This window comes from Lagenorhynchus albirostris, chromosome 19, assembly GCF_949774975.1.
Source record: "Lagenorhynchus albirostris chromosome 19, mLagAlb1.1, whole genome shotgun sequence".
In the NCBI taxonomy this organism is placed as follows: domain Eukaryota; kingdom Metazoa; phylum Chordata; class Mammalia; order Artiodactyla; family Delphinidae; genus Lagenorhynchus; species Lagenorhynchus albirostris.
The window spans coordinates 13,127,394-13,148,977 of NC_083113.1; the positions used below are offsets into that span (position 1 = coordinate 13,127,394).

Genomic DNA, 21,584 nt, shown 5'->3' on the forward strand with positions numbered 1-21,584 from the left:
CCTCCCCCGCCTCTGCAGGCAGGCCGGGCGGCGAGGGAAGTCGTTGGGGGGAGCCTGGGTTCCGGCTGGAGCCTCGGCTTCCCGTCCTGCCCCCAAGGGGCAGGAAGCAGGGCCGGGGAAGGCCAGCTCAGGCCTTCCTGCCCCCTCCCTCAGACAGGCCTGGGACCTGGGACGGGGTCAGCGTGAGAGGGAGAAAGGGAGGGGCGAGGTGGGGGGAGGGAGAGAAAGCCCCCTTCCCCCTAGATCTCTGGACATCCAGCGCGTTGGTGTCTTTCGTGTTTCTAATGTGAATTTGTGTGTGTCCCAGCAAGCTTTGTGGTGTGAATTTCGTGTGTCCAGCATAGGGGTCTCTAACACACGGCTGGGTGCCTGACGGCTGTGTTGGGTATGGACCAAGGGGGATTTTCAACTGGTGTCTCTCCAGCACGGGTTCAACTGTGTGTGTGTGTGTGTGTGAGACTGTGCTGCATTTGTTGTGCCTACACCTGTGTTTTGTGTTTCTGCTGCACAAGCCAGTGTGCACTTTGGGTTCCGTGTCCGGACACTGTGTGACTCGGCTGGTATGCGTGTATGAGTTGGTTGTATCCCTGGGGTGTGTTATGTGCCTGGATTTTTTCTCAGCACACTTGCTCTTCTTTTCTGGGTGTAAATTTGCACATTATTAGCATAAGTTTGATGAGAAGTGTGGGTGTTTTCCGTGTATGTTCATGGGTCTGTGAGAAGTGTGTTTCCAGGAGGCACTGTGTGTGCGCGTGTACATTGTGTTTCCTACTCAGGACGTTCTCACTGCCTGTGTGTGGCGGTTCCCAGTGTTTGTGTCTGCGGGTGAGCAGCTTCTGGGTTACGTTTTGTGATCAGCGTGTGCGTCGCGGGTATTCCGAGCATGTTTGTGTGTCTACGGGGTGTGTCTCCCACATGCTTGCTGTCCTCCTCCCAGTGTGTCCATCTCCGGGACTGGTGTTCTCAGCCTCTAGGGGTGTCTGTGAGCAGGTGGTGTCTGCATTTTGTGTCCCCACATGTGGGCTGATGACTTCAGTGTGTAAGCAGTCGTGTGGGTCTCTATTTCGCTCTATCACTCTCGAGTTTTCAGTGGGGTGAGTGTGTTCGTGTTCACAAGCAGCTGCACGTGTGGGGCTGCATTTGTGCTGGTGTTTCCAGGGATGGGGGGCATCCTGTGTCCCGAGTGAAGCCGCTGGCATCCCGAGTGATGCGGCCTCCATGCTGAGTGCAGGCTGTGCCTGCGGCGCGTCCCCTTGCCGGCTGGTGCCACGTTGGCTCGGGGCTGGCCGTGGCGGGCAGGGCAGGGCAGGGGCTGTGGTGGGCACTGGACCCACGCCCGGACCTCAGTATAAATATCTTGGGCTGCCGGCGGCTGTGTTTACTTGGCCCCAGCCCGGGGGCGGCAGCCGCCGGGCAGGTCTTGGGGGCGGGGGTGACCAGGCCACAGCACAGTCACTTCCTTCTGGCCAGACAGGCCGCAGCCTCCCTGCCCCCTTTCTGGGTGGGGGCGAGGTGGTGACCCCTCATTCTGGGCTCCCAGGGGCCACCAGTGAAGCCCTGACCCCGACACCCCCGCTGGGCTTCCCAGGATCTGGGAGAGAGACCAGCAGATGGGACAAGGGCGGTGGGCCAGGAGACAGTGGAGAGAGGGGTAGGAAAAAATGAGGGTGAAGACGAGGCCGGGGGGGGGGGGCTCTGACAGAAAGGCACGGGGACGAGGACGCAGAGACAGAGAGGGAGGGAATGACAAGGAGGGAGAGGAGAGAAGAGGAGGCAGAGGCCCGGGCACAACGAGGGGGAAGAGAAGGGGCTGAGAGAGGGGAGACGAGAAGCGATGGGGAGACGATGACAGTCAGAGAGCTGCAGAGACAGACCGAAAGGGAAGACGGAGCTAGGGGAGAGGCAGAGGAAGGAGACAGCAGCAGCAGGGAGAAGGGACAGCGAGGCAGGCGGTTGGAGGGGATGAGGAGAGAGGGGCAGGACGCAAAGAGGTGTCAGACATGGGGGGTGGGGTGGCAGCCAGCAGAGCCTGGCCAGGACAGACAGGAGACACGGGGTGGGGGCCGGATGCCCTCGGAGGGGCTCTCCCTTCCCTGACTCAGCTTCTCCGCCCACCCCAACCCCAGAACCAGGAGTGGAGGGCCAGGCGCCTCTCTGGGCACCTCCAGGTCTCAGCGGGTCTGAGGCTGTGATGGGGGAGTGCCTCTGGGCTCCACCTCGGTCTCTGAGACAGACGCTCCTTCTCTGCCATCTGACTAACCCTAATTCTGACTCAATTGCCGTCTCTCATCACTTAAAAAATGTATGTAACAAATTTAGGCATGGCGCAGTGTATCACAAATTTAATGATCAAATGACAGACTGCTGAAAAATGTGCCCATCACCCAGGGCTGATGCCTGTATTATGAAAGACCTCTCACAACTTGAGGGCAGCAATACAAGCACCCGAGACAAACATCTCTCCCAACTGTGAGTCTAGCTGGCTGGATCGCCTTGGGCCTCCTCTGGGAGACACCCTATCAGTACTGACAGTTTATACTGCATGGGACCTCTGTGATGGTTCAGTGACTCAGGTACTAAACACTAGATGATGCCGTCCATCTGTGCATAGGAAGGACAGTGCCTAGCGCGCCAGGAGGGCCCCAAAGGTGTTAGCTGCTGTTACCCTCAACAGCTAACTCTCCTTCAGTCGTTACCCCTGAAGAAGTCTGTGTGTCTGTCTACTCTGTGTGGCCCTGAGCGCGGACAGGCAGGCCAGGAGGTGGTCTCCAGGACTTACGATTCTACACCCGAGTTTCCATCTCTGATGGCCACGTGGCCTTGAGTACATGATACCTCCTTTCTGGGCCTCCTGTGACCCACATGCGGAATGGAGCTGAGCCCCTCGTTCGCGGGGCTGTGTGGAGGATTCAGTGCAGCATCGGGCACCTTGCTGGGGCCTGGCACAGGACACAACTGCTCAGTAACCGGAAGTTTCCTTATTTGTCTGAACATCCCTTGGCCTCTGTCTAGCTCTCACTTTCTGTGTCTGGCTCTAATTCCAGTTGAGCCAGAGGGCAGAGGCGAGGCCTGGGGGTCAAAAGCTGTGGCCCCAGGAGTCCGTGGGGTCTCCCCGGCACTCTGGGCTCCACGCTGGAGAAGGCAGTTTTGAGGGTCCTTCAGGCCTGGCTCACAGAAGTGAGGGGTCCCCGGGCCCCACCTCTCCAACGCATGGCCTGTGTCCTCCCCCGCTAGCAGCTGGCCCCTTCGCTGCGTATGTCTACTGGGGGAGCCTGAGCTGGGTATGGGGGCATGGGAAGGCGGGATGCCTGGGTTCCCACAGGCCAGTGGCTGAGTCACCAGGCGGCCATCTGGCTCCCATTAGCCCAGGGCGGCAGGGGGCTCGGTGGGGCCGGCTTGGGGCAGGGATGCTGGGGCCGGCTGTGTGTGTGTGTGTGTGTGTGTGTGTGTGATGACTCAGGACCCATGATAACAGCCTGTGCATATTTTGGAAGTGTAAACAGGAGAGGGAGAGGGAGGTGGAGGAAGTGAAGGAAGGGAAAATTGTGGCTGGGCAGAGGGGGGCTGGTGGGGCTGGGAGGGGAAAGTCCCTCCTCTCCCTCTATACCCGACCTGGCAGGCCCACGATCCCACGCTGCCCCTGCACACCTCTCCCAAACCTGGGTCCTGAGGGAGAGGTGAGAGCCGGTGGCCACCCCCAAGGTCTCCCCACTGCCCACAGTGAGGCCCGATTACTCCGCAGTCAGGCTCTGTGGCCCACAGCAGCCAGGATGGGGGATGCTCAGGGCCTTGCGGTGGGGTACTGAAACCCAGGGATAAAGGCTGAGAGACAGAGAGGGACAGAGCCAGCACAGAGGCTGCAAAAGATGGAGGGAGGCCGAAGGAGATGGAACGTACCGGAGGCAAGGAGGTGCGTGTGAGACGGAGCGTCAAGCACAGAGGGGCAGGAGGGCAGAGGCGGGGCTGGGGAGGGAGAGGCAGAGCTCCGCTCTGGCTTCAACCTGGCCAGCTCCAGCGGCAAAGGGCCCCACCGGCCTAGGTCAAGGGGAGGATGTTCATCCTGGGCCCTGCTGTGGGGACAGAGGCCGAGGCACAGAGAGAGGCGGAGAAGGAGAAAGACAGCAAGGAAAAAGAGGGAGGTGGAGAAAGAGCGAGAGACACAGAAAGCAGGAGACAGAAAGGTGGTGAGAAAAAGACTGAGAGAGAGGAGAGAGGAGGGAGAGAGGCACCAGGGTTCAGGGGGAGAAGGAAATGGAGAGCAAGGGGGAGGGGGCCGTGGAGACGGGACCAGACCTAGCGAGGCTTGGTGGTATAGGGCAGCCACCCTGCTGTCGCCTAGAGAAAGTCACTGAGCCGGCCTGGCCTGTAACCAGCAGCCTCGTTGGGGCGGGGGACGGGGTGGGCGCCGCAGCCATCAGTCCCCGTCCAGCTCTGGGCTGGGTGCGTCCTCGGGCTCCTCCTCGTCGAAGTACCGCTCCTCTTCATCCCGGGCCACGATGTCCAGGTTGTCGAAGTCAGGGTTGTCGTCCACGGTGCTGCAGGGGGAGGGAGCTGTCAGGGGCTGGCTCTGCCTGCACCCCAGCCTCCCCGCTTCTGTGGAGAGGAGCTGGGGCCTGGGGCCCCCTGAAGTGAAAGGCCATACGCTGGCAGCTGTAAGTCAGAGCGAACTTACAGCTGGGTTATGTTGCCTCTCTCAGGGCTTCAAACAAAAGGCAACATTTTCCAGAGCAGAGATTTTACATGAAAACTTCTGGTTTCTCTTAAAAAGCCAGAAGACGTGGTGACACATGGGCCCACATCTGGGCCCTGAGGCAGTGGTTCTCAACCAGGAAGATTCTGCCCTCCCCCCCAAGGAACATTTGTGATAACTGGAGACATTTTGGTGGTTACAAGTTGGGGGGCTGCTACTGGCATCCAGTGGTGGACGTCAGGGATGCTGCTCGACACCTGCCACACACAGGACAAAGGGTTATCCAGCCCCAAAGGTCCACAGTGCTGAAGTTGACAAACCTTGCCCTCAGGCAACAAGTGGTCCTAAGTTGTGAGAAGGACCCCTGGTTGTGCTCCAAACCCTACCAGGCTCCCTCACACTCTCTTTGGTGCAGGAAGCCCTGTCCAATCCAGCCCCGCCACCCCCTGATGAGACCGCCTCCCCCTCACCCCTCGCACACCGTGCTGTTCCTCTGTGCCCCTCAAGGCTCTTGCACCTGCTGCCCCCCTGCCAGGAACGCTCTTCCCCAGGGTATTGATGTCGCCTGCCTCTCACCTCCTGCAGGTCTTTGCTCCAATGTCACCTGCTCAGAGAGCCTTCCCCGGCCACCTCATCACCCTGCTCCCATCCCCAATGCCGGGACCCTGCTCTGTCTTTCTTCCTGGCCCCATCGCCACTAGATGTTTCGCACCTCCAGCACCTCCCTTCCGCTCCTTGCTGCCTTCCTCGCCAGAGTGGGACTCCTTCAGGGCAGGGAACCCTTCCATCGATTTTGTTCCCTGCTTCATCCCCAGTCTGGACCCAGCAGCGCTGAGCACCTGGTGGCTGATGCAGCTCAGCAGCTGCCCCTCGGAGAGGGGACAGGCTTCGGTCCCCACCACGCCCCATTCCTCACACCAGGGCCGACTTCCTCGTGGGCACCTGGCTTTATGACAGCAGTGGCGCCCTTACGAGGGCTCCCCACAGCCCAGGGACTCTACTCACTGCCTTGTGTGGAACACTGAGATCAGTCAATGGAAAAGTGCATCAGCCAGACTCGCCTCTGGAGCTGGGGATCCCGGACTGGACCAGCGAGGCTCTGGTACCAGGCGCTGCTGTAGCTGTGGCAATCATGACACCACCCCCCGCGCCCCCGCCGCCATTCTACTGACGAGGCCCTGAGGCTCTGCTTGTTCATATGTCTTGGGGGCTGGGTTTGAAACCAGGGCCCCCTGCTGCCACACCTGATGTTCCAGACCACAAGGCGAGGCTGCCTCCGTTGACAAAACCATTTATCTTTTACTGATACTTTACTCACCTGTGTCCTTTTCCCTAGTGGCAAAATCCTTTTCCAAAGCAGGTGGCCCAGGTATCTTATCCCTGGGGTTCTACTGGAGAAATGAACAACCAGCACTGCAGGGGCACCCACCACAGGCCCCTCCACGCCAGGCATTACCCTGCCAGGGATTACTTCCTGCAGCATGAGGAAGTCCGGGGTCCTGGGGGACACTTAGGAAGCTTGGAGTACTGGCATCCTACCAGGCCACCACCAGCACCTACCCAAATGGGAATGTTCCAGTGTTTTATCAATACGGAGCTGAATGTCAGCCCTGCTCACTCCCCTCCTTCAGGTGAGGGGACAGGCTCGGACAGGGACAAAGCTACTCCAAGGTCACCCACTGATCTCTGATCTGAAACCTTAGGCTGTGTGACCCCAGAGCCCATGTCCTGTGGGGTGCCAGGCTGGGGGACTGGTGGGGGGTGCGGGGAGGGCACGGGAGCACCTGTAGTCAAAGTCCCCATCCTTGCCGTCCAGGAAATGCTGGTGCATCCGGCTGGTGAACTCTTCCCGCAGGATCAGCCTCTCTTCCGAGTCGGGCACCCAGGCCTCCAAGTCTTTGTCAGGCCTCTGGTCTGTAGGGGAGACGCCCAGGGTGGGGGGTGTGAGGACTGTGCTGAACACACCTCCACAGGGAGCTGCATCCTTCGTGCTGGGTGGCACTGGGAACACAGCAGTGCCCAAGACGGCCCCTTCCCGGGGCACACACTGAACACGTGACAACACAGTGCTCTGGAGGCCACAGAGCAGGGTTAGGACCTGACGCCTGAAGGGTGGCAAAGGGAAGGCACTCCTGGCAGAGGGAACGGCATGAGCAAAGGCCTGGAGGTGAGGGACTGCTTGGTGTCTTCGAGGAGCAGGGACAGGGATGCTGGAGAGGACGGGAAGGGCCAGGGCACTCAGGCCAGGTAGGGCAGGGCCGTGATCTGCTCTCGCAGGCGGGCCCGGCCTAGTGCTGTGGAGCTGAGACACACCAGCCTGGGGCCGGGCTGTGCGACACCGGGGCCTCCCCACCGCCGGGCCTCACCTTCCTCGTCGCTGTCCTCCTCCTCCTCCTCCTCCTCCAAGCAGGCCTCCTCCTCCTCCTGCTGCTGGAGCAGCCGCTGCTGCAGCTCCCGCTCCTGGTAGGACTGGAGCAGCAGGTCAGACAGCGGGCAGGCGGGAGTGCCGGGGGGGCCGGGCTTGGGTGGCCGCTGGGCCGGGGTGCGGGCGCTGAGCTCCTCTAGGGTCAGGTACTGCCCGATGTACTGCTCATACAGCAGCGGGGCCCGAAACCGCATCTGCTCGTCGCTGAAGTACTCGCCCTCTGCATGGAGGAGACAGGGTGGGCGTGGAGGCAAGGGCCTGCGGGCCAGGCGAGGGGCTGGGCGGAGGGTGAGTGGGCCTGCGCAGACCTGTGTCCACCCAGGCATGGGACTGCGCTGACAGGAAGCCATAGACACACAAGTGTGAGTGTGATTGTCCACATTCAGCAATGTATACAAACACACGCAGATGCCTGAGGTCGTGACCACGAGAACTCATGCACGTGTCTAAGCACGTGTGCGCGACCAGGCCTGTATCTACGTGTGGACTCATGTGTCCAAACATGTAGGGTACACAGTCAGGTTGCTGGACATCCTGGCCTGAGGCACTGCTGGCCTAGGGCCTGTGTACGACTGTGCCTGGGCAGGATTCGTGTGTGTGTGTGTGTGTGTGTGTGTGTGTGTGTGTACACTGCTGTGGGTCCCTGCATCTGGGAGCTGGTGTGCAGGACGTTGCGGGCAGGTATACTGTGCATGGAAGCCAGTATGCAGACTGTGTGTGCCTGTCTGCTGAGCCCCGTTCTGGCTGTTGGTGCACACACCTGGACACGCCTGCACTGCTGGGCACATAAGTGTACATCTTCATGGAGCAGACGTGTGTGTGCACAGCGTCAGGTCTAGCAGGGCATCTGCCCAGGTGTGGGTGTCCCTGTTGGTCTTCCAGACCCCAGATCTCACCTCTCCCCAGAGCATTCTTCTCTGCAACCACCCCTTCTGAGGGCCTGGCTTCCCCACTCCCCAAACCCAGGGCCTTCATACGTCTCCTGATGTCTCTCAGCATAGGCAGCTCTGTCCCTCAGATAACAGCTAAGCCTGCCCAGCCCCTCCCGCCGCTGGTCCTAGCCCCGCCCTCAGAGCCCAGGAATCCTGGGACCATCCCTGTCCTGCCCTCCATCTTGCCTTCTCTCTCTTACCCGCCTCTCTCTGTTCCCCATATTTCCCACCACATTCTGTTTCTCTCCCTCCTTCTCCCTATCTTTCACTGTCACTCTCTCTCTCTGGGTCTCAGTTTCTCCCTCCCCTCCTCTGCCCCTCTGTCTCCACCCATCTCTGTCTCTCTCAGTTTCTGTCACCTAACCCCACTTCTTTCATTCACTCATCCTCCCTCCTCTCTTCATCCCTGCTCCTCATCGGTCACTGTGCTCCACTCTCTCCGGATCCCTTTCTCTACAGCCTGTGCCTTCTCCCTAACTAGAATCTTAACTCACTCTCTCCTTCATTTGCTCTCATCTTTTTTTTTTTTTTTGCGGTAGGCGGGCCTCTCACTGTTGTGGCCTCTCCCGTTGCGGAGCACAGGCTCCAGATGCACAGGCTCAGCGGCCATGCCTCACGGGCCCAGCCGCTCCGCGGCATGTGGGATCTTCCCGGACCGGGGCACGAACCCGTGTCCCCTGCATCGGCAGGCGGACTCTCAACCACTGCACCACCAGGGAAGCCCCTGCTCTCATCTTTTAACTTTAGTTCTGGTGTCTTTGGTCACAAAGCTGCTTGTAACTACATCATGGTCAAAAAGGTACCAATCTTACAAAAATAATAAATAAGTAAACAAATAAAAAAGAGAAATGTACCAATGTTTTCCTTCATGCTTTTCACATGTGTTTTTTTTTCAAGAGGCCTTTGCCTCTCCTGGGTCAGGAACATATTCCCCTAGGTTTCTGTCAATGCCTCTGTGTACAGTGTGAGGTAGGGATCTGGTTTCCCTGAGGGGTAACCAGTTCTCACGGTGCTGGATACTGTGTGTCCTCGGCCTGCTGGTCTGAAACGGCACTTCTGTTATCTACTAAATTCTGACCCTTCTCACTGCCTGTCCCATTCTCTTCCCTTGGGGCCCTGTTTGTCTCTCCCTATCTCACCCTGTCAACTCACATTTCTGTCTCCGTCTCTCCCCGGGTCCCTGTCTTAAAACTTATCTCCCAGGATCTCTGTCTGCGTTTCTGTTCCTGCATCCTTGTTTCTTACTTCCTCTGCTTCAGTCTCCCCTCCCACCCAACCTGTCCGCCCCCACACCTTGGATGAGCTCACGCAGGGCAGCGTAGCGGCGGTTACGCAGGCGGGTACGCAAGGTGCGGGGTCGGGTGCTGCCTTGCCGGGCCACTTCGGCACAGTAGAAGTCCGCGCGGTGGTCACCGCGCAAGTGGCCAAAGCAGGCCAGGTGCTCCTCCCGGAGGCCCGTGCGGAAGCGCTCCAGGAACACCAGTGGCTTCTCATGGTACAGCTGGCCCAAGATGGCCACCTTCTCCTGCTCGGTCAGGTCGGGCTCGCCCTGCTGCTGGCTGCACACGGGCAGGCGGCTGGCAGCCACGGCGTGCAGCATAGCACTCACCGCCGCGTCCTCGACCTCTGAGGGGTCAGTGTCTAGGGCCCTTGGCGCTCCTTCTGCTGCTTCTGCCTTGTCCTGGGGTCTGGATGGGACCGGCGTCCAGCTCAGCTCCCCCCAGTGCCCAGGACTGGGCTCCGTGCAGCCTGTGGGGAGAGGGAAGATCAGTCAGTCCGGGGATGGGAAAGCGGATGGGGCAGTGGGTGAAAGGGACTGGGTGCTCACTCACTCACTCATTTCACATTTATTGAGCACCTCCTATATTCTGGGCACCCTTCTAGGCCCTAGAGATACCACAGTAAGCAAGAGGTTGACAGTTTAGTGGGGAACGCAGGCACGTGAAAACATAGTTAGTGAAAACATATAGTGCGTTAGGTGGTTCCAAGAGCTGTGTAGGAAAATAAAAAGGGAAGGAGGAGGGAATGGGGGTGAGGCTGCAATTTTAAATGGACAGTCAGAGAAGGCCTTGCCAAAAAGGTGACATTTCAGTAGAGACCTGAGGTGGTGAGGGACTGAGCCACGAGATTTCTGTGGGAACTGGCAGAGGGAACAGCCAGTGCAAAGGCAGTGTGCTTGGTGTATTTACTTGGTCCTTGACCACTTCATTCATTGATTCACTCAATTTTGCCTTTTCCCTCGCTCACGAAATCATCAATACATTCACTAACGCGTTCACCCACTCATTCATTCTCTCCTACTCATTTGCATATCCATCCAACCACTCTTCAGCAACTCTAAATCTATGCCGGGCCCTGAGCTGGGCAATGCTAAGAATCCCCGGAGGGATCCAGTTCAGCTCCCAGGGAGCACCCTGTCTGATGGGGGAAGACAGGCAAGGTCAAAGACAGCACAGGCACTGGGAACAGAAAAGCTGAGCGCTGGGCAAACCCTGCAGCAAGCTGCTTCTCAAAAGTGGTGGCAACTGGAGCAAGGCTACAGCAAGCAGGAAATAAGTGAAGACAGGAGGTACAGACAACTCCTTCAGCTTGGCTGGGGTGGGGAAGAGAAAGAGGGTGGTGGTTATAGGCACAACGGGTTTCAGGGAGGGTTTTTTTTTTTTTTTTCCGGTACGCGGGCCTCTCTCTGTTGTGGCCTCTCCCGTTGCGGAGCACAGGCTCCGGACGCGCAGGCTCAGCGGCCATGGCTCACGGTCCCAGCCGCTCCGCGGCATGTGGGATCCTCCCGGACCAGGGCACGAACCCGCGTGCCCTGCATCGGCAGGCGGACTCCCAACCACTGCGCCACCAGGGAAGCCCCTCAGGGAGGGTTTTAATGACTGAGGCAAGAGAAGACTGGGCTGGACCAGGTAAAGGGGCTGTGGAGGAGGGGACAGGAGGGGGTCGTGGTTAAAAAGACGCTTGGGAGGCCGAGGAGGACAAGTCATTGGAATGAAGGGCTGGGAGGTGAGGGAGGTATCCAGTTAAGGTACAGGGCTCTGGCCAGGGGACTGGTCAAACTGTCCCTGACACAGAGACATGGATGAGGAGCAAGCCTGGGGGAAGATGCTGAGGCCGGTTTGGGACATGGACGGTATGACAGGCCCAGGAGACATCCAAGGGGAGGCATTTACAAGACTGCTGGTACATGGGAGACTTCTCAGGGGAGAAGTGCGCTGGGGACTGAGTTATGGGAGTCGTCAGAGCAAAGAACAGAAGTAAAGCTGAAGGAAATAAGAAGTCGCGGGGAGGGTGGGGGGAGTGTGTAAAGTATGGAAAGAGAAGAGGGGCCAAGAAACAGTCCTGACTGGATGGGGAGAAGACATGTCTGTGAAGGAGGCTGTGAGAGGCTAAAAAATGGCCCCCAAAAGATAGTCACGCCTTAATTCCTGGAACCCGTGAATGTTACCTTACATGGCCAAAAAAAAAAAAAAAGGGGGGGGGTCTTGGCATATATGATTAAATTATGGATCTTGAGATAGGGGGATTATCTTGGATTATCCAGTTGGGCCCTGAACGCCATTACAAGTGTCCTATGAGAGGGAGATTTGACACACACAGAGGAGAACACAAGGTGAAGACAGACAGAAGCAGAGATTGGAGTGATGTGGCCACAAACCAAGGAATGCCAGGAGCCACCAGAAGCTGGAAAAGGTGAGGAATGGGTTCTCCCTTAGAGTCTCTGAGGGAGCTCTCCATGGCCCTGCTGACACCTTGATTTCAACCCAGTGATACTGACCTCAGACTTCTGGCTTCCAGAACTGTGAGAGAATAAATTTCTGTTGTTTTAAGCCACCCAGTTTGTGGTCGTTTGTTACAACAGCCCCAGGAAACTAATACTGGCTGAGCAGGAGCCCGAGAGATAGGAAGGATATCAGAAGGAGTGGTATCACAGAAACCAAGGGAATATTTTCAAGAAGGATGGAGGGGTCAATGGCATTGAATTCTCCAAGTAGTCTAATAAGGAAAAAACTGAACAGGGTGACTCAGTTTAACTACACAGGGAGGTCACTGCGGACCCCGATGGGTGCAGTTTCTGAAGGTAAAAGCCAGACTGCAGTGGGTGGGTAGTGAGGAAATGGAGGCAAGTGTGCATGACTCTTTGGAGAAGATAAATGGTATCTGGAAGGCAGCATGGAATCAAGGGATAGATTTCCTTTTTAGGTTAAAGCTTTTTTCTTATTATGGAAACTTTCAAACATGCACATAAGTAGAAAGTACAATGACCCCCCCACACACACCATATATCCATCATCCAGCTTCAAAAATGACCAATTCTTGTCCAGTGATGTTTCAACCAACCTCTCAACCGCACCTCACCCCACACGGGATTACTCTGAAGCACTAGAATTTTTTTTTTTTTCTGTGGTAGGTACGCGGGCCTCTCTCTGTTGTGGCCTCTCCCGTTGCGGAGCACAGGCTGCGGACGCGCAGGCTCAGCGGCCATGGCTCACGGGCCCAGCCGCTCCGCGGCATGTGGGATCTTCCCGGATCGGGGCACGAACCCGTGTCCCCTGCATCGGCAGGCGGACTCTCAACCACTGCGCCACCAGGGAAGCCCCCAGGATAGAATTTTAAGATGAGCAAAACAAAAGCATTTTAGGTACTGATGGGGAGGCACCAGGAGAAATAAAGAGACTGGCAAAAGAGATGGGGGAACACAGAAATGGATTAACGACCCTGAGGAAGCAGATGGGACTGTGGACTTTCGGAGAACGGGAATTAGAATGAAATGGGGGGAACCGTTAGTATGGTCTAAGTAGAGTTTGCATGGGACAGGAGGAAGCAAGGGAAGGAGGGAACTTAAGAAGCACGGTTGGCTGGGACAATGGGAGAGCCCAGGACAGAGACGTTTATGCTAGCCTGAGAGCTTGGTAAGGAACTAGATTAGCCTAGGACACGGAAAGAGCCGGCTGGAACTTGGAAGAGGTTAATTTCGGGGGAGGGGATGGGGTAAAGGATGTCAGCCTGCAACGAAAGGGGTTAATCTGACAAAGTGGTGAAGGGAACAGTTAGGGCCGAGGGCAGGTGTCCCCCTTTTTTTGTTTTTTTTTGCGGTACGCGGGCCTCTCACTGTTGTGGCCTCTCCCGTTGCGGAGCACAGGCTCCGGACGCGCAGGCTCAGCGGCCATGGCTCACGGGCCCAGCCACTCCACGGCATGTGGGATCTTCCCGGACCGGGGCACGAGCCCGTGTCCTCTGCATCGGAAGGCGGACTCTCAACCACTGCGCCACCAGGGAAGCCCAAGTGTCCCCTTTTAAAGAGTCCTCCTTCGCCTTCACGGGGAATCATTTCCCAGTGACACCGCAACTCCACCCTCCCGCCGCCTCCGCGTGGCCAGGACCTCACCTTCACCGGGTTCCGTCGCCGCCGTCGCAGTCGCAGTCGCTACGGCCTCCATCCCGATTCTCTACGACTTGTTAACCTGCTGTGGCAGGCTCCGCACACCATACCCACCCCAGGTCCTCAGCGGCCACTTCCGGCCGAGCACACTCCCGGGACCGGGTTCCCCGCAGCACCAGGAACCAAAGTTCCGGGACGAAGTTGGATTTTCCTATGCGCATGCGTGCTTCCGCCCGGCCCCGCCCACCCCAGGCAGGAAAAGGGCACCAGGGTCAGATAGATTCTTCCGGCACGCCGCACCCCCGCAATTTGAACCGCTGCGAAACTGGACTATCAAGAGGGAAGGCCTTGTTCACCCTGTGACTGCTGTGACACCAGAGCCCAGCATGCTTAATTTGGGGATGAATGTTTTGAATGACCACCCTCCAGGGCCTCTGAGGGCTTGGGCTCTGGTTTAGACCCCAGGCTATCATATTTCCTCACCACCTCAAGAATATTTACTAAGCCTTGTCGCTTGCTTCTGTCATCACACCCAGTCCCTGCTTAGCATGAGATAGGTGGTGAGATCAGACTCAACTTCCCACTTTGTGCTCCCAGGACCTGAAGAATCTTCAGGTGTGGAGAGACCTTGGTCCTGATTTGCCCTACGTGACGGGTAGGGACTCACATTCAAGTGTTACCAGTGCCCTGAGTGGGCCGGGCTGATGGACCCAGAGGTCCAGCTAAGGGAGCTGCCCACCCCAGCCTGGAGGGCCATGGGAAGGTTCTTTTCTGAGAGTAAAGGACACCCAAAATGAGACCGGAAAAATAATCAGGAATCAGGATAAGAGGGAGGTAGAGAAGGGTCTCATGTAGGAGGATGGGCAAGGCAAACCCCTGGAGAGGAAGGCAGGCATCAGTAGTTCTGGTTGCTTCTGTATGGCCAGGTAATAGGAAAGGAGTTCTAACTTGAAGGTCATGATCGGGCTGCAAGGATTGGAAAACCTCACAAATCTTTATGCAAAATTCAACCAACCTCTCAACCGTACACATGTATTTCCAAGGCAGAAGTTCATGGCATTTAGATTCTGAAAGGGATTTGTGATTCCCCTAGAACAAACTAGTGATCTTAAGTTTGAAAGGGGAGTGGTAAAAGGTAATGCCAGTGAGGTCACCAGGGGCCAGGCATGTGGAGCCTGTAAGCCATATTAAGTAGCTTGAGCTCCTTTATCCTGTGGGGAGTGAGCAGGGGGGTATCAGGGTAAGGGACTGGAGGTCAGAGAGATCTGTGAGGAGGCTGATGCAGTAACCCAGATATTAAGGCCAAAGGCAGAGGAATAACTTCCCGTTTGCATTCCCAGGATAAGGGATCTGGAAGAAAGTGGCTCATTTGTCACTTGGGATAGATGGAGACTGACTACACTTAAGACATATTGCCAGGAGAGGCCAGCAGAGGGCACTGTTGCCCAACACATGGACCTGCAGGGAAGGGGACTTCCCAGCCTAGAGGACCTGAGGCCCTCCCTAGGGAGAGGCCACTCTAGGATTCCCTTTAGCCCAACTAGCCATCAACCTTGGCTCCGCCTCATGTTCAGATGCCTTGCATCTGACCTCAAAAGTAGTCAACCTTCTTCCTCCCTGTTTTGTAGCCTGTGTTCCCTTCACAAGGCTCTGAGACAGTTCCTGTGAGGGAAGAGATGGAGCTGAACTGGCTGCTCCTGTGCCCCAGCCTTGTCCCTCACAAGGGGCTAGGAGTACAGCATGCCTAAGGGGATTGAAGAAATGACTCAAGTTGCTGGGGAAGGAGGATAGGCTGTGGGGATGCAATCAGAAAGTCTTTTTTTTTTTTTTTTGCAGTACGTGGGCCTCTCACTGTTGTGGCCTCTCCTGTTGCGGAGCACGGGCTCCAGACGCGCAGGCTCAGCGGCCATGGCTCACAGGCCCAGCCGCTCCGCGGCATGTGGGATCCTCCCAGACCGGGCACGAACCCGTGTCCCCTGCATCGGCAGGCGGACTCCCAACCACTGCGCCACCAGGGAAGCCCCAGAAAGTCTTTTGTCGCAGCTCATTCCTCTTTAAAAAAGTTCCCTTCTCCACGAAGGCCTCACCTCACCACCCCCCTCCACCCCAAGCTCTCACAGCTGACCTTGGCGCTGTCACCATTCCATGACAGGTCCGTGTTACCTCTGGACTGAGAGCCCCATGAGGGCAGGGTCCAGGACTGCCTTGGTCATGCTGTGTCCTCAGCACTGTCCAGAGTGGGTGTGGGTAAGGAACAGAGCAAGTACCTAACACTGGCTGGATAAAGAAGCTCCTGGAATCCCCACTAGCCTGGATCCAGGAGCACGGTCAAGAACCATCCTAAGTCCAACACAGAGGCCAGGCCTAATGTGGATGGGCAGTCACACCAAGGGATGACCCCAACAGTCCAGCCCTAGTTTCCAACCATCACCCTACCTTGCTCTCTGCCTAGGGACTTGTTCCATCCTTTTCTACTCACAAATTCCGGGAGGGATTTGGGACTGTGGGTGAACTGGAAAGGGCAGAGACGAGAAAACCACGTTAAAAATGAACTAGTGGATTTTAAACTGAGGGCCCCAGGTTTAAGGGGGCATCCCCAGCACCAAAAATGGGGACAGGCACACAAATCCCACAGTAAGTGTTTAATGAGTGAGTAAATAATGTCCCCTTGAAAAGGCCCCCGCCCCAATTAAAGGCCAACTGCAGTAACACTTCAGGGTTGAAACCTTGCTTCCTTCCTGCTAGGAGGTGCCATGTCATTTATTGAAACAAAACAAAAACAAAACAAAACAGGGCAAACACATTTCTTAATAAGTGCAGTTTGTTAAAGTCCTATTAAAACATATGGGTCAAGGGGAAGTAAAAATAATCAGAGGATCACTGTAGGAAAAACCTTTAGGTCTGGCACCTGGGAGACCTCTGGAGAGGAGGCAGTGGGAGAAACTTCATGTTCTGAAAGGAAGGAGCCCCCCAACTCCCTTCTTCCCTCTCACCCGATTAATCCCACCAGAAACTACCAAGACGCCCAGAATAAAATGTTTCAAGTTCAATAGTCACACTCTCTCCAAATACAAAAGGCAGGTACAATTCAACTCAACACAGAAGCTTGTGTGCAAAGTTACCGGAAACTGAGACATTGTATAAAAAGTTAGGTTAAAGATGATTCTGTGGTTTTGTTTTGTGTGTGTTTTGTTTTGAGGGTGTGGCTCTTCCTCGGTCACCTGAACTCAGCAAAGAAATGGTTATCCTGATGAAATATCAACAGCCGACCCACAGTAAAAAGGGACAAATTCTAAAAATTAAAAAAAAAAGCATAATTACCAAAAAAATATGTCACTTCTTCCTCCCTCTGCGTTTTGCTTTTTTAAACTTGTGTGTGTTTTTAAGTTTTTGATTTTTTTTTTTTAAATTCTGAAAAGTAGACAGTAAAACAGCTCCTGGAAGAATTTACAACCAACTGCATGAGAATCTGGGAAGCTGAGGGGCTGGAGTAGGGCTGGGACCAGAGGACAGGAAGGGGCCCTCCCCACAGCCCTGTAGCCTCACTGTATGACCAAGGGAGGGGGGGGGGTCTTTAGTCAAAAAGGAGGAAGGGAGGAAGAGGAAGAGGAAGAGGAGCGGGGTGGGGGGACAAACAAAATAAATGGTCATTGTTGCCTGTTTGAATCCGGAGGAAAATGCCCGGCCCTGTGTGGGGGAAGAGCCCCTTGGAGGAGAGGCAGCCCTGGGAGGACCCGTCCCCCAGCACCACGTGACCCGGAGGGGGTGGACAAGGGGGGCCAAGGTGGGCGCTGGTGGAGGAAGCCGGCAGGGGCCTCCAGGACACACTGGCTACTGTGTGCTTGTGCCCCCCTGTGTGTTCCCGGAGTAGCTCCCGTAGTCATAGTTCCCGTAGTACGGTGGCCACTGGCCCTGGTTCTGATAGTACTGGTTCCACTGCTGGGCATACTGGGGAGAGAGAAACCAAGAGCACCAGGTTGTCGTTCATCCAGACCCACATCTGGCTTCTCCCCTGACCCCACCCTCACCCATGGTGGAGATGGGTACGGTGATGACAGTCAACACATAGGTCTGACAGAGAAATCAAGGTACCTTGGGAGGATAAGTGAATGACCTAATGTCACATGGGTGGGCAGTTAGAGACTGAAGCCCCAGTCTCCCGGCTTGCCAACCTAATGCCCTTTCAGGTACAGCTAGATACCATGTTCAAAATACTCAAAAGCAGGTATGGGGCCTAGCATGAACCAATCAGAATGGACACTGGCCATGGTACTGAATCAGGGTTTGAGGCCCCTGCTAAGCCCTCTGCTTGCTGCACTGGGGAGAGGAACTAGGATGGCAGCTACTTAGCAGCCAGTGTAGAAGTGTTCAACAAAGGGGCATGGCTGTACTGTACTAGATGGACACCAGCCCAAGGCCAGAGAGCTGCCCATCTTTTTAGGGATAAGCAGGGACACAGGTCTGGGAATACACACCCCTGTGGGGCCCCTAGAAGTCTCCCCATTCTCCCCCCTCTGCTTGTGGCACTTACCTGTTGGTACTGGTTATAGCTGGGCTGAGGGTAGGTCTGTGCGGTAGGGGGCGGCGGAGGGGTGTAAGGGGCTGGGTTGTAGCCGCCGTAGCTCCCATAGTTGTAGGCAGGTGGTGGCGGAGGTGGAGGTGGTGGAGCTGTGTAGCCCTGGCTGTAACCTCCCTGGTTGTAGGGAGGTGGCTGGCTGTAACTCGGCTGGGAAGTGGAGGGAAAAAAACAAGTCTCTGTGAAATAGCCAGCTCAGCTGGGATGGAGGAAGGGCCTTTGTAAGCAGTGGGTCCACAAAGGAACTTCCCTGGTGGACGCTGTTTCAGGGCTGAGGAGATGGGTCAGCTCTGTGACATGGCAGGACAGGGTAGGATCAAGAGCTAAATTCTGGACTCTAATCCCAGCTATGAGACCCTGGGGGAGCAAGGCACACAGCAGCTCTTGAAATCCCAGTGTTTTTCTTTTTCTCTGTAAAATGAGAATTACAACAGAACCACCCCTTTGGATTGCCTTGCGTATTCACTAAGCTTACGTGCACCATCCATTGGGCACAATAAACGGTGGTATTTGTTATTGGAAGACCTGCTAAGAAAAACAGTAGTGGCAATTTCCTAAGTGCTTCCCATGTCCAGGCTGGATCCTCAACTCCTCTAATCCCCCCATCAACTCTCTGAGGCAGGCTCCATTGGCTTCGTTTTACAGAGAAGGAAGGTGAGGCTCAGGGAGGTGAAATCATTAGGCCCAAGCCACACAGGTAAGAAGTGGCAGAGCTGTGACTTGCCCCCAGGTCCGCCTAGTTCCAGAGCCTTACCTGCAAAGCTATGATGTCATCTTCCCCTCACAACAAACCTTGGAAGTAAGTTCTACTACTAACTCTAGTCCTTTATGAGGAAAACGAGGTCCCAAGAGGTGAAGCTGTTTGTCCAAGGTCACAAAACCAGAACGCTGTGGGGCTGGGGTTTGAATTTGTGTCTGCCCAACTCCTGTTCTAGGAAATATTCTGGTTAGACCAGGACTAGAACCATTCATCTGTGTCTCCTGGCAGCTGCCTCCAGGCCTGAAGTGTGGAAGGTGCACAGTAAATGGGGACTGCTCTGGTTAAGGGGCCTGTGTGTACCAGAGCTGAGCACTGGCTCTCTGAGAACTCAAACTGAGCCTGGAGCTGCTCCGCAGTGAAGCTCTCAGGGCAGAGGTCAAGTCCTCACCAACCTTAGAGTCTGTCCCTACATCCTGAAGACAAGGGGATCAGCCCCTTCAAGCCTAGGTTGAAGGGGTAACTCCAATTGAGTGCTTTCTTGGGGATTCAGTGAGGCCAGTGACACAGCCAAGAGAACGCAGCCAAGAGAAATGTACTTGCTTGTGGGACCAACACATACAGCCCGCCCTGAGAGAGATGACAGAACAGGTAGGTTCCCCGATTTACTCTGGGTCTGGAAGGCATCTGGGAATATCTAGCGTCTGTCTCAGCCAAAAGCACTGGCAGGGAAGGGAGAAAGGGCAGGGCTGGAGGTAAGAGTGAAGACCTGTGGCTGGAGCACATGTTGGTGATTTCCCTGGACCCACCTCCTCTCACCTGTTCACACACACACGCACGCTTATCCTCTCACCTGTGGAGGGCTGTAGCTGCTGACAGTAGGGGTGCTGGTATTGGCGCTCGAGCCAGGGATGTTGCTGTTCTTAGCGTAGCTGCCGGCCCCTGGGGGGTTCCGAGCAGGGCTGTAGCTGGGTGGTGGTGGAGGCTGCTGTGGCGGTGGCTGTGGTGGCGGTGGCTGCTGTGGTGGCGGCTGTTGCTGGGGAGCCCGGTTGTAGCTGCCTCGGGTGTTGGAGTTGTTGTTATCCCGGCTGTTGTTACCCCAGCGGTTCTGATTGTAGCCACCACCTCCACTGCGGTTGAAACCTGCATTGGAGAATCAGGTGAGAGGCCCCACTGTTCTCAATTTGGGACCCTCAGGAGCTGGGCTGTCTTGAAGACTACTGTAGCTCCAGTGTGACCAGGCACAGAGCAGGAGTCCAGTCCCAGTGAACAAGTAAAGCACTCCCTCCGGCCTTCCCCAGAGCCCTGGGAGCACCCCCCCATGCCGCCTTGGTAACACTCAGTTGTTAGGGCCTGCTGACAGGTCTGTCTTGCCCAATGGACTGTAAGCCTGGGACCAGGGCTGTCTTAGTTTCTACTGTGTCCCCAACATCTAAGCACTGGGACAGTCCTTTTCAGGCTTGGCCAAATGGGCTGGCCTCTTCTGAGCCTTTGTGCAGTTTTCATGAGCCCAGAACCCTACCCCCCGCCAATTCCTACAGGCATCTGGATCTCAGCTTAGATATCAGCATTTCAAGAGGCCTTTCCTGAGCCCTGCTCCCCTGCAGGCTGGATCAGGTATCACTGGAGCTCAAAGTACCCCCGGGGCTGTGCCATTGAGCCCAGAATCCTTCTGGACTGTCACTACAGGGTGATATAGTGTCTGGGTCAAGGCTCTGTCTCCAAAACCACCCAGCACAAGACTGAAACAGAGTAGGGCATGCTTACTAAATCATGATCATACACTTCAGAGACAGCATAACTTAATAAGAACCTGGGCTCTGGATCCATCTTCACTTGATCCCAAATATGGATTCAGCTGGGTGAATCTTGGGCAAATTAACCTCTCCAAGCCTGTTTCTCCATGTGTTTCAGAAGCAAAACCAGTCCTAATATTTGCCCTGTGCAAGGTCCTGAGGTGGGACCCAGGACTGGCAGTAAACTCGGTCTGGCCACTCTTCGCAAGAAGCTCATGGTCAGATGAGGGGTGGGAAAGATTCATAAAAATAATAGCAATGCGACATACAAATGGGCAAGGGCTTCAGGAGCAATGTCCAGGGGGAGCATGACAGTGGGAGAGTTTCCCTGAGGCCCCAGACTCTGATTTATCTTAGTTCTCTACCAGAGTTCAGCCCACTGCGGGTGACAGGGAAATGTCATCTGCTGACTGAGGAAGCATTCACAAAATGCAACCCTGAACCAGGAACCAAAAGCAGGGATAGCTCAGTGTGAGATGCCTCACCTCCTCGGTAGCTGCCTCCTCCGCTGCCTCCTCCCCGATTCTGGAAGCCTCCTCGGTTGCCCCCAGGGGGACCTCGGTTGTCATAGCGCTGGAAACCGCCGCCACCTCCACGGCCCCGGAAGCCGCCACCGCCTCGGTTGTCAAAGCGCTTTTCAGGGGGTGGCCCAGCCTTGCGGCCTTCCTCATTGTATTGCCTCACCAGCTTGTCTGCTTCCTCTCGCTGCAACTCAATGAACAGCACCTCGTCCAGGAAGTCCCCAACATCTGGCAACGTGAAGTTGGCTAGGAGGAAGGGAGGGCCCCAGAGGGAACAAGAAGAGGCGGTCAGCACCTTGTGAGGTCTGGTCTCCTTCACCCCCAGGACACTGGCGTGCCAGAAGGGAGGAGGAGGAGGGGACTGCAGTGTGAGCGACAGATGAGAGACAGGGTCCCAAGCTCGGCCTCCCTGACAACCTTAAGGGGCTAACAAAGACCCTCTCCTCCCTTTCCTGAAGAGGTGGCTAAGCCCCACCAAACCAATGTTTTATAACCCAGGGAGTGAGCCTGGCAGGTGGAATCATCTTCCTTATTTTTACGGAGAAGCAAACTGAGGCTTGCTCA

The 21,584-nt window shown here is 56.0% G+C and overlaps 2 protein-coding genes across 8 annotated transcripts in view; both read right to left on the reverse strand.

The window, feature by feature from the left end:
* Positions 1 to 1,363: 1,363 nt before the first annotated feature.
* Positions 1,364 to 13,592, reverse strand: CCDC97 (coiled-coil domain containing 97). 2 transcript variants are annotated; one of them, XM_060132454.1, is made up of 5 exons: positions 13,437 to 13,592; positions 9,341 to 9,796; positions 7,057 to 7,335; positions 6,475 to 6,604; positions 1,364 to 4,535 (listed from the first exon to the last, which is right to left on the reverse strand). In XM_060132454.1, the coding sequence occupies exons 1-5, from the start codon at positions 13,486 to 13,488 to the stop codon at positions 4,415 to 4,417; spliced, it is 1,038 nt and encodes a 345-aa protein (XP_059988437.1). In that variant the 5' UTR covers positions 13,489 to 13,592; the 3' UTR covers positions 1,364 to 4,414. The 2 variants fall into 2 exon arrangements, with proteins under 2 accessions (XP_059988437.1, XP_059988436.1); XM_060132453.1 differs by lacking the exon at positions 13,437 to 13,592 and adding an exon at positions 12,389 to 13,340.
* Positions 13,593 to 16,142: 2,550 nt separating this feature from the next.
* HNRNPUL1 (heterogeneous nuclear ribonucleoprotein U like 1) overlaps positions 16,143 to 21,584 on the reverse strand; it is a 36,215-nt gene continuing 30,773 nt past the window's right edge. For all 6 annotated transcript variants that reach the window (XM_060132568.1, XM_060132569.1, XM_060132564.1 and 3 more), the window contains exons 12-15: positions 20,985 to 21,266; positions 19,557 to 19,846; positions 17,962 to 18,156; positions 16,143 to 17,378 (exon numbers count right to left, since the gene is read on the reverse strand). In XM_060132568.1, coding sequence (XP_059988551.1) covers positions 17,262 to 17,378; positions 17,962 to 18,156; positions 19,557 to 19,846; positions 20,985 to 21,266 — 884 coding nt within the window. In that variant the 3' untranslated portion in view covers positions 16,143 to 17,261. The remainder of the gene's footprint in view (positions 17,379 to 17,961; positions 18,157 to 19,556; positions 19,847 to 20,984; positions 21,267 to 21,584) is intronic.

Coding starts and splice junctions, on each gene's coding strand:
- CCDC97 (XM_060132453.1), bottom strand. CDS start 12,533: ATGGCCGCTGAGCCTGCGCGTCCGCAGCCTGTGCTCCGCAACGGGAGA. Junction 9,797..12,388: donor GGGTGAGGTGCGGTTGAGAG/GTTGGTTGAAAC, acceptor CTCTCCCCACAG/GCTGCACGGAGCCCAGTCCT. Junction 7,336..9,340: donor CCTGCGTGAGCTCATCCAAG/GTGTGGGGGCGG, acceptor TCCTCCATGCAG/AGGGCGAGTACTTCAGCGAC.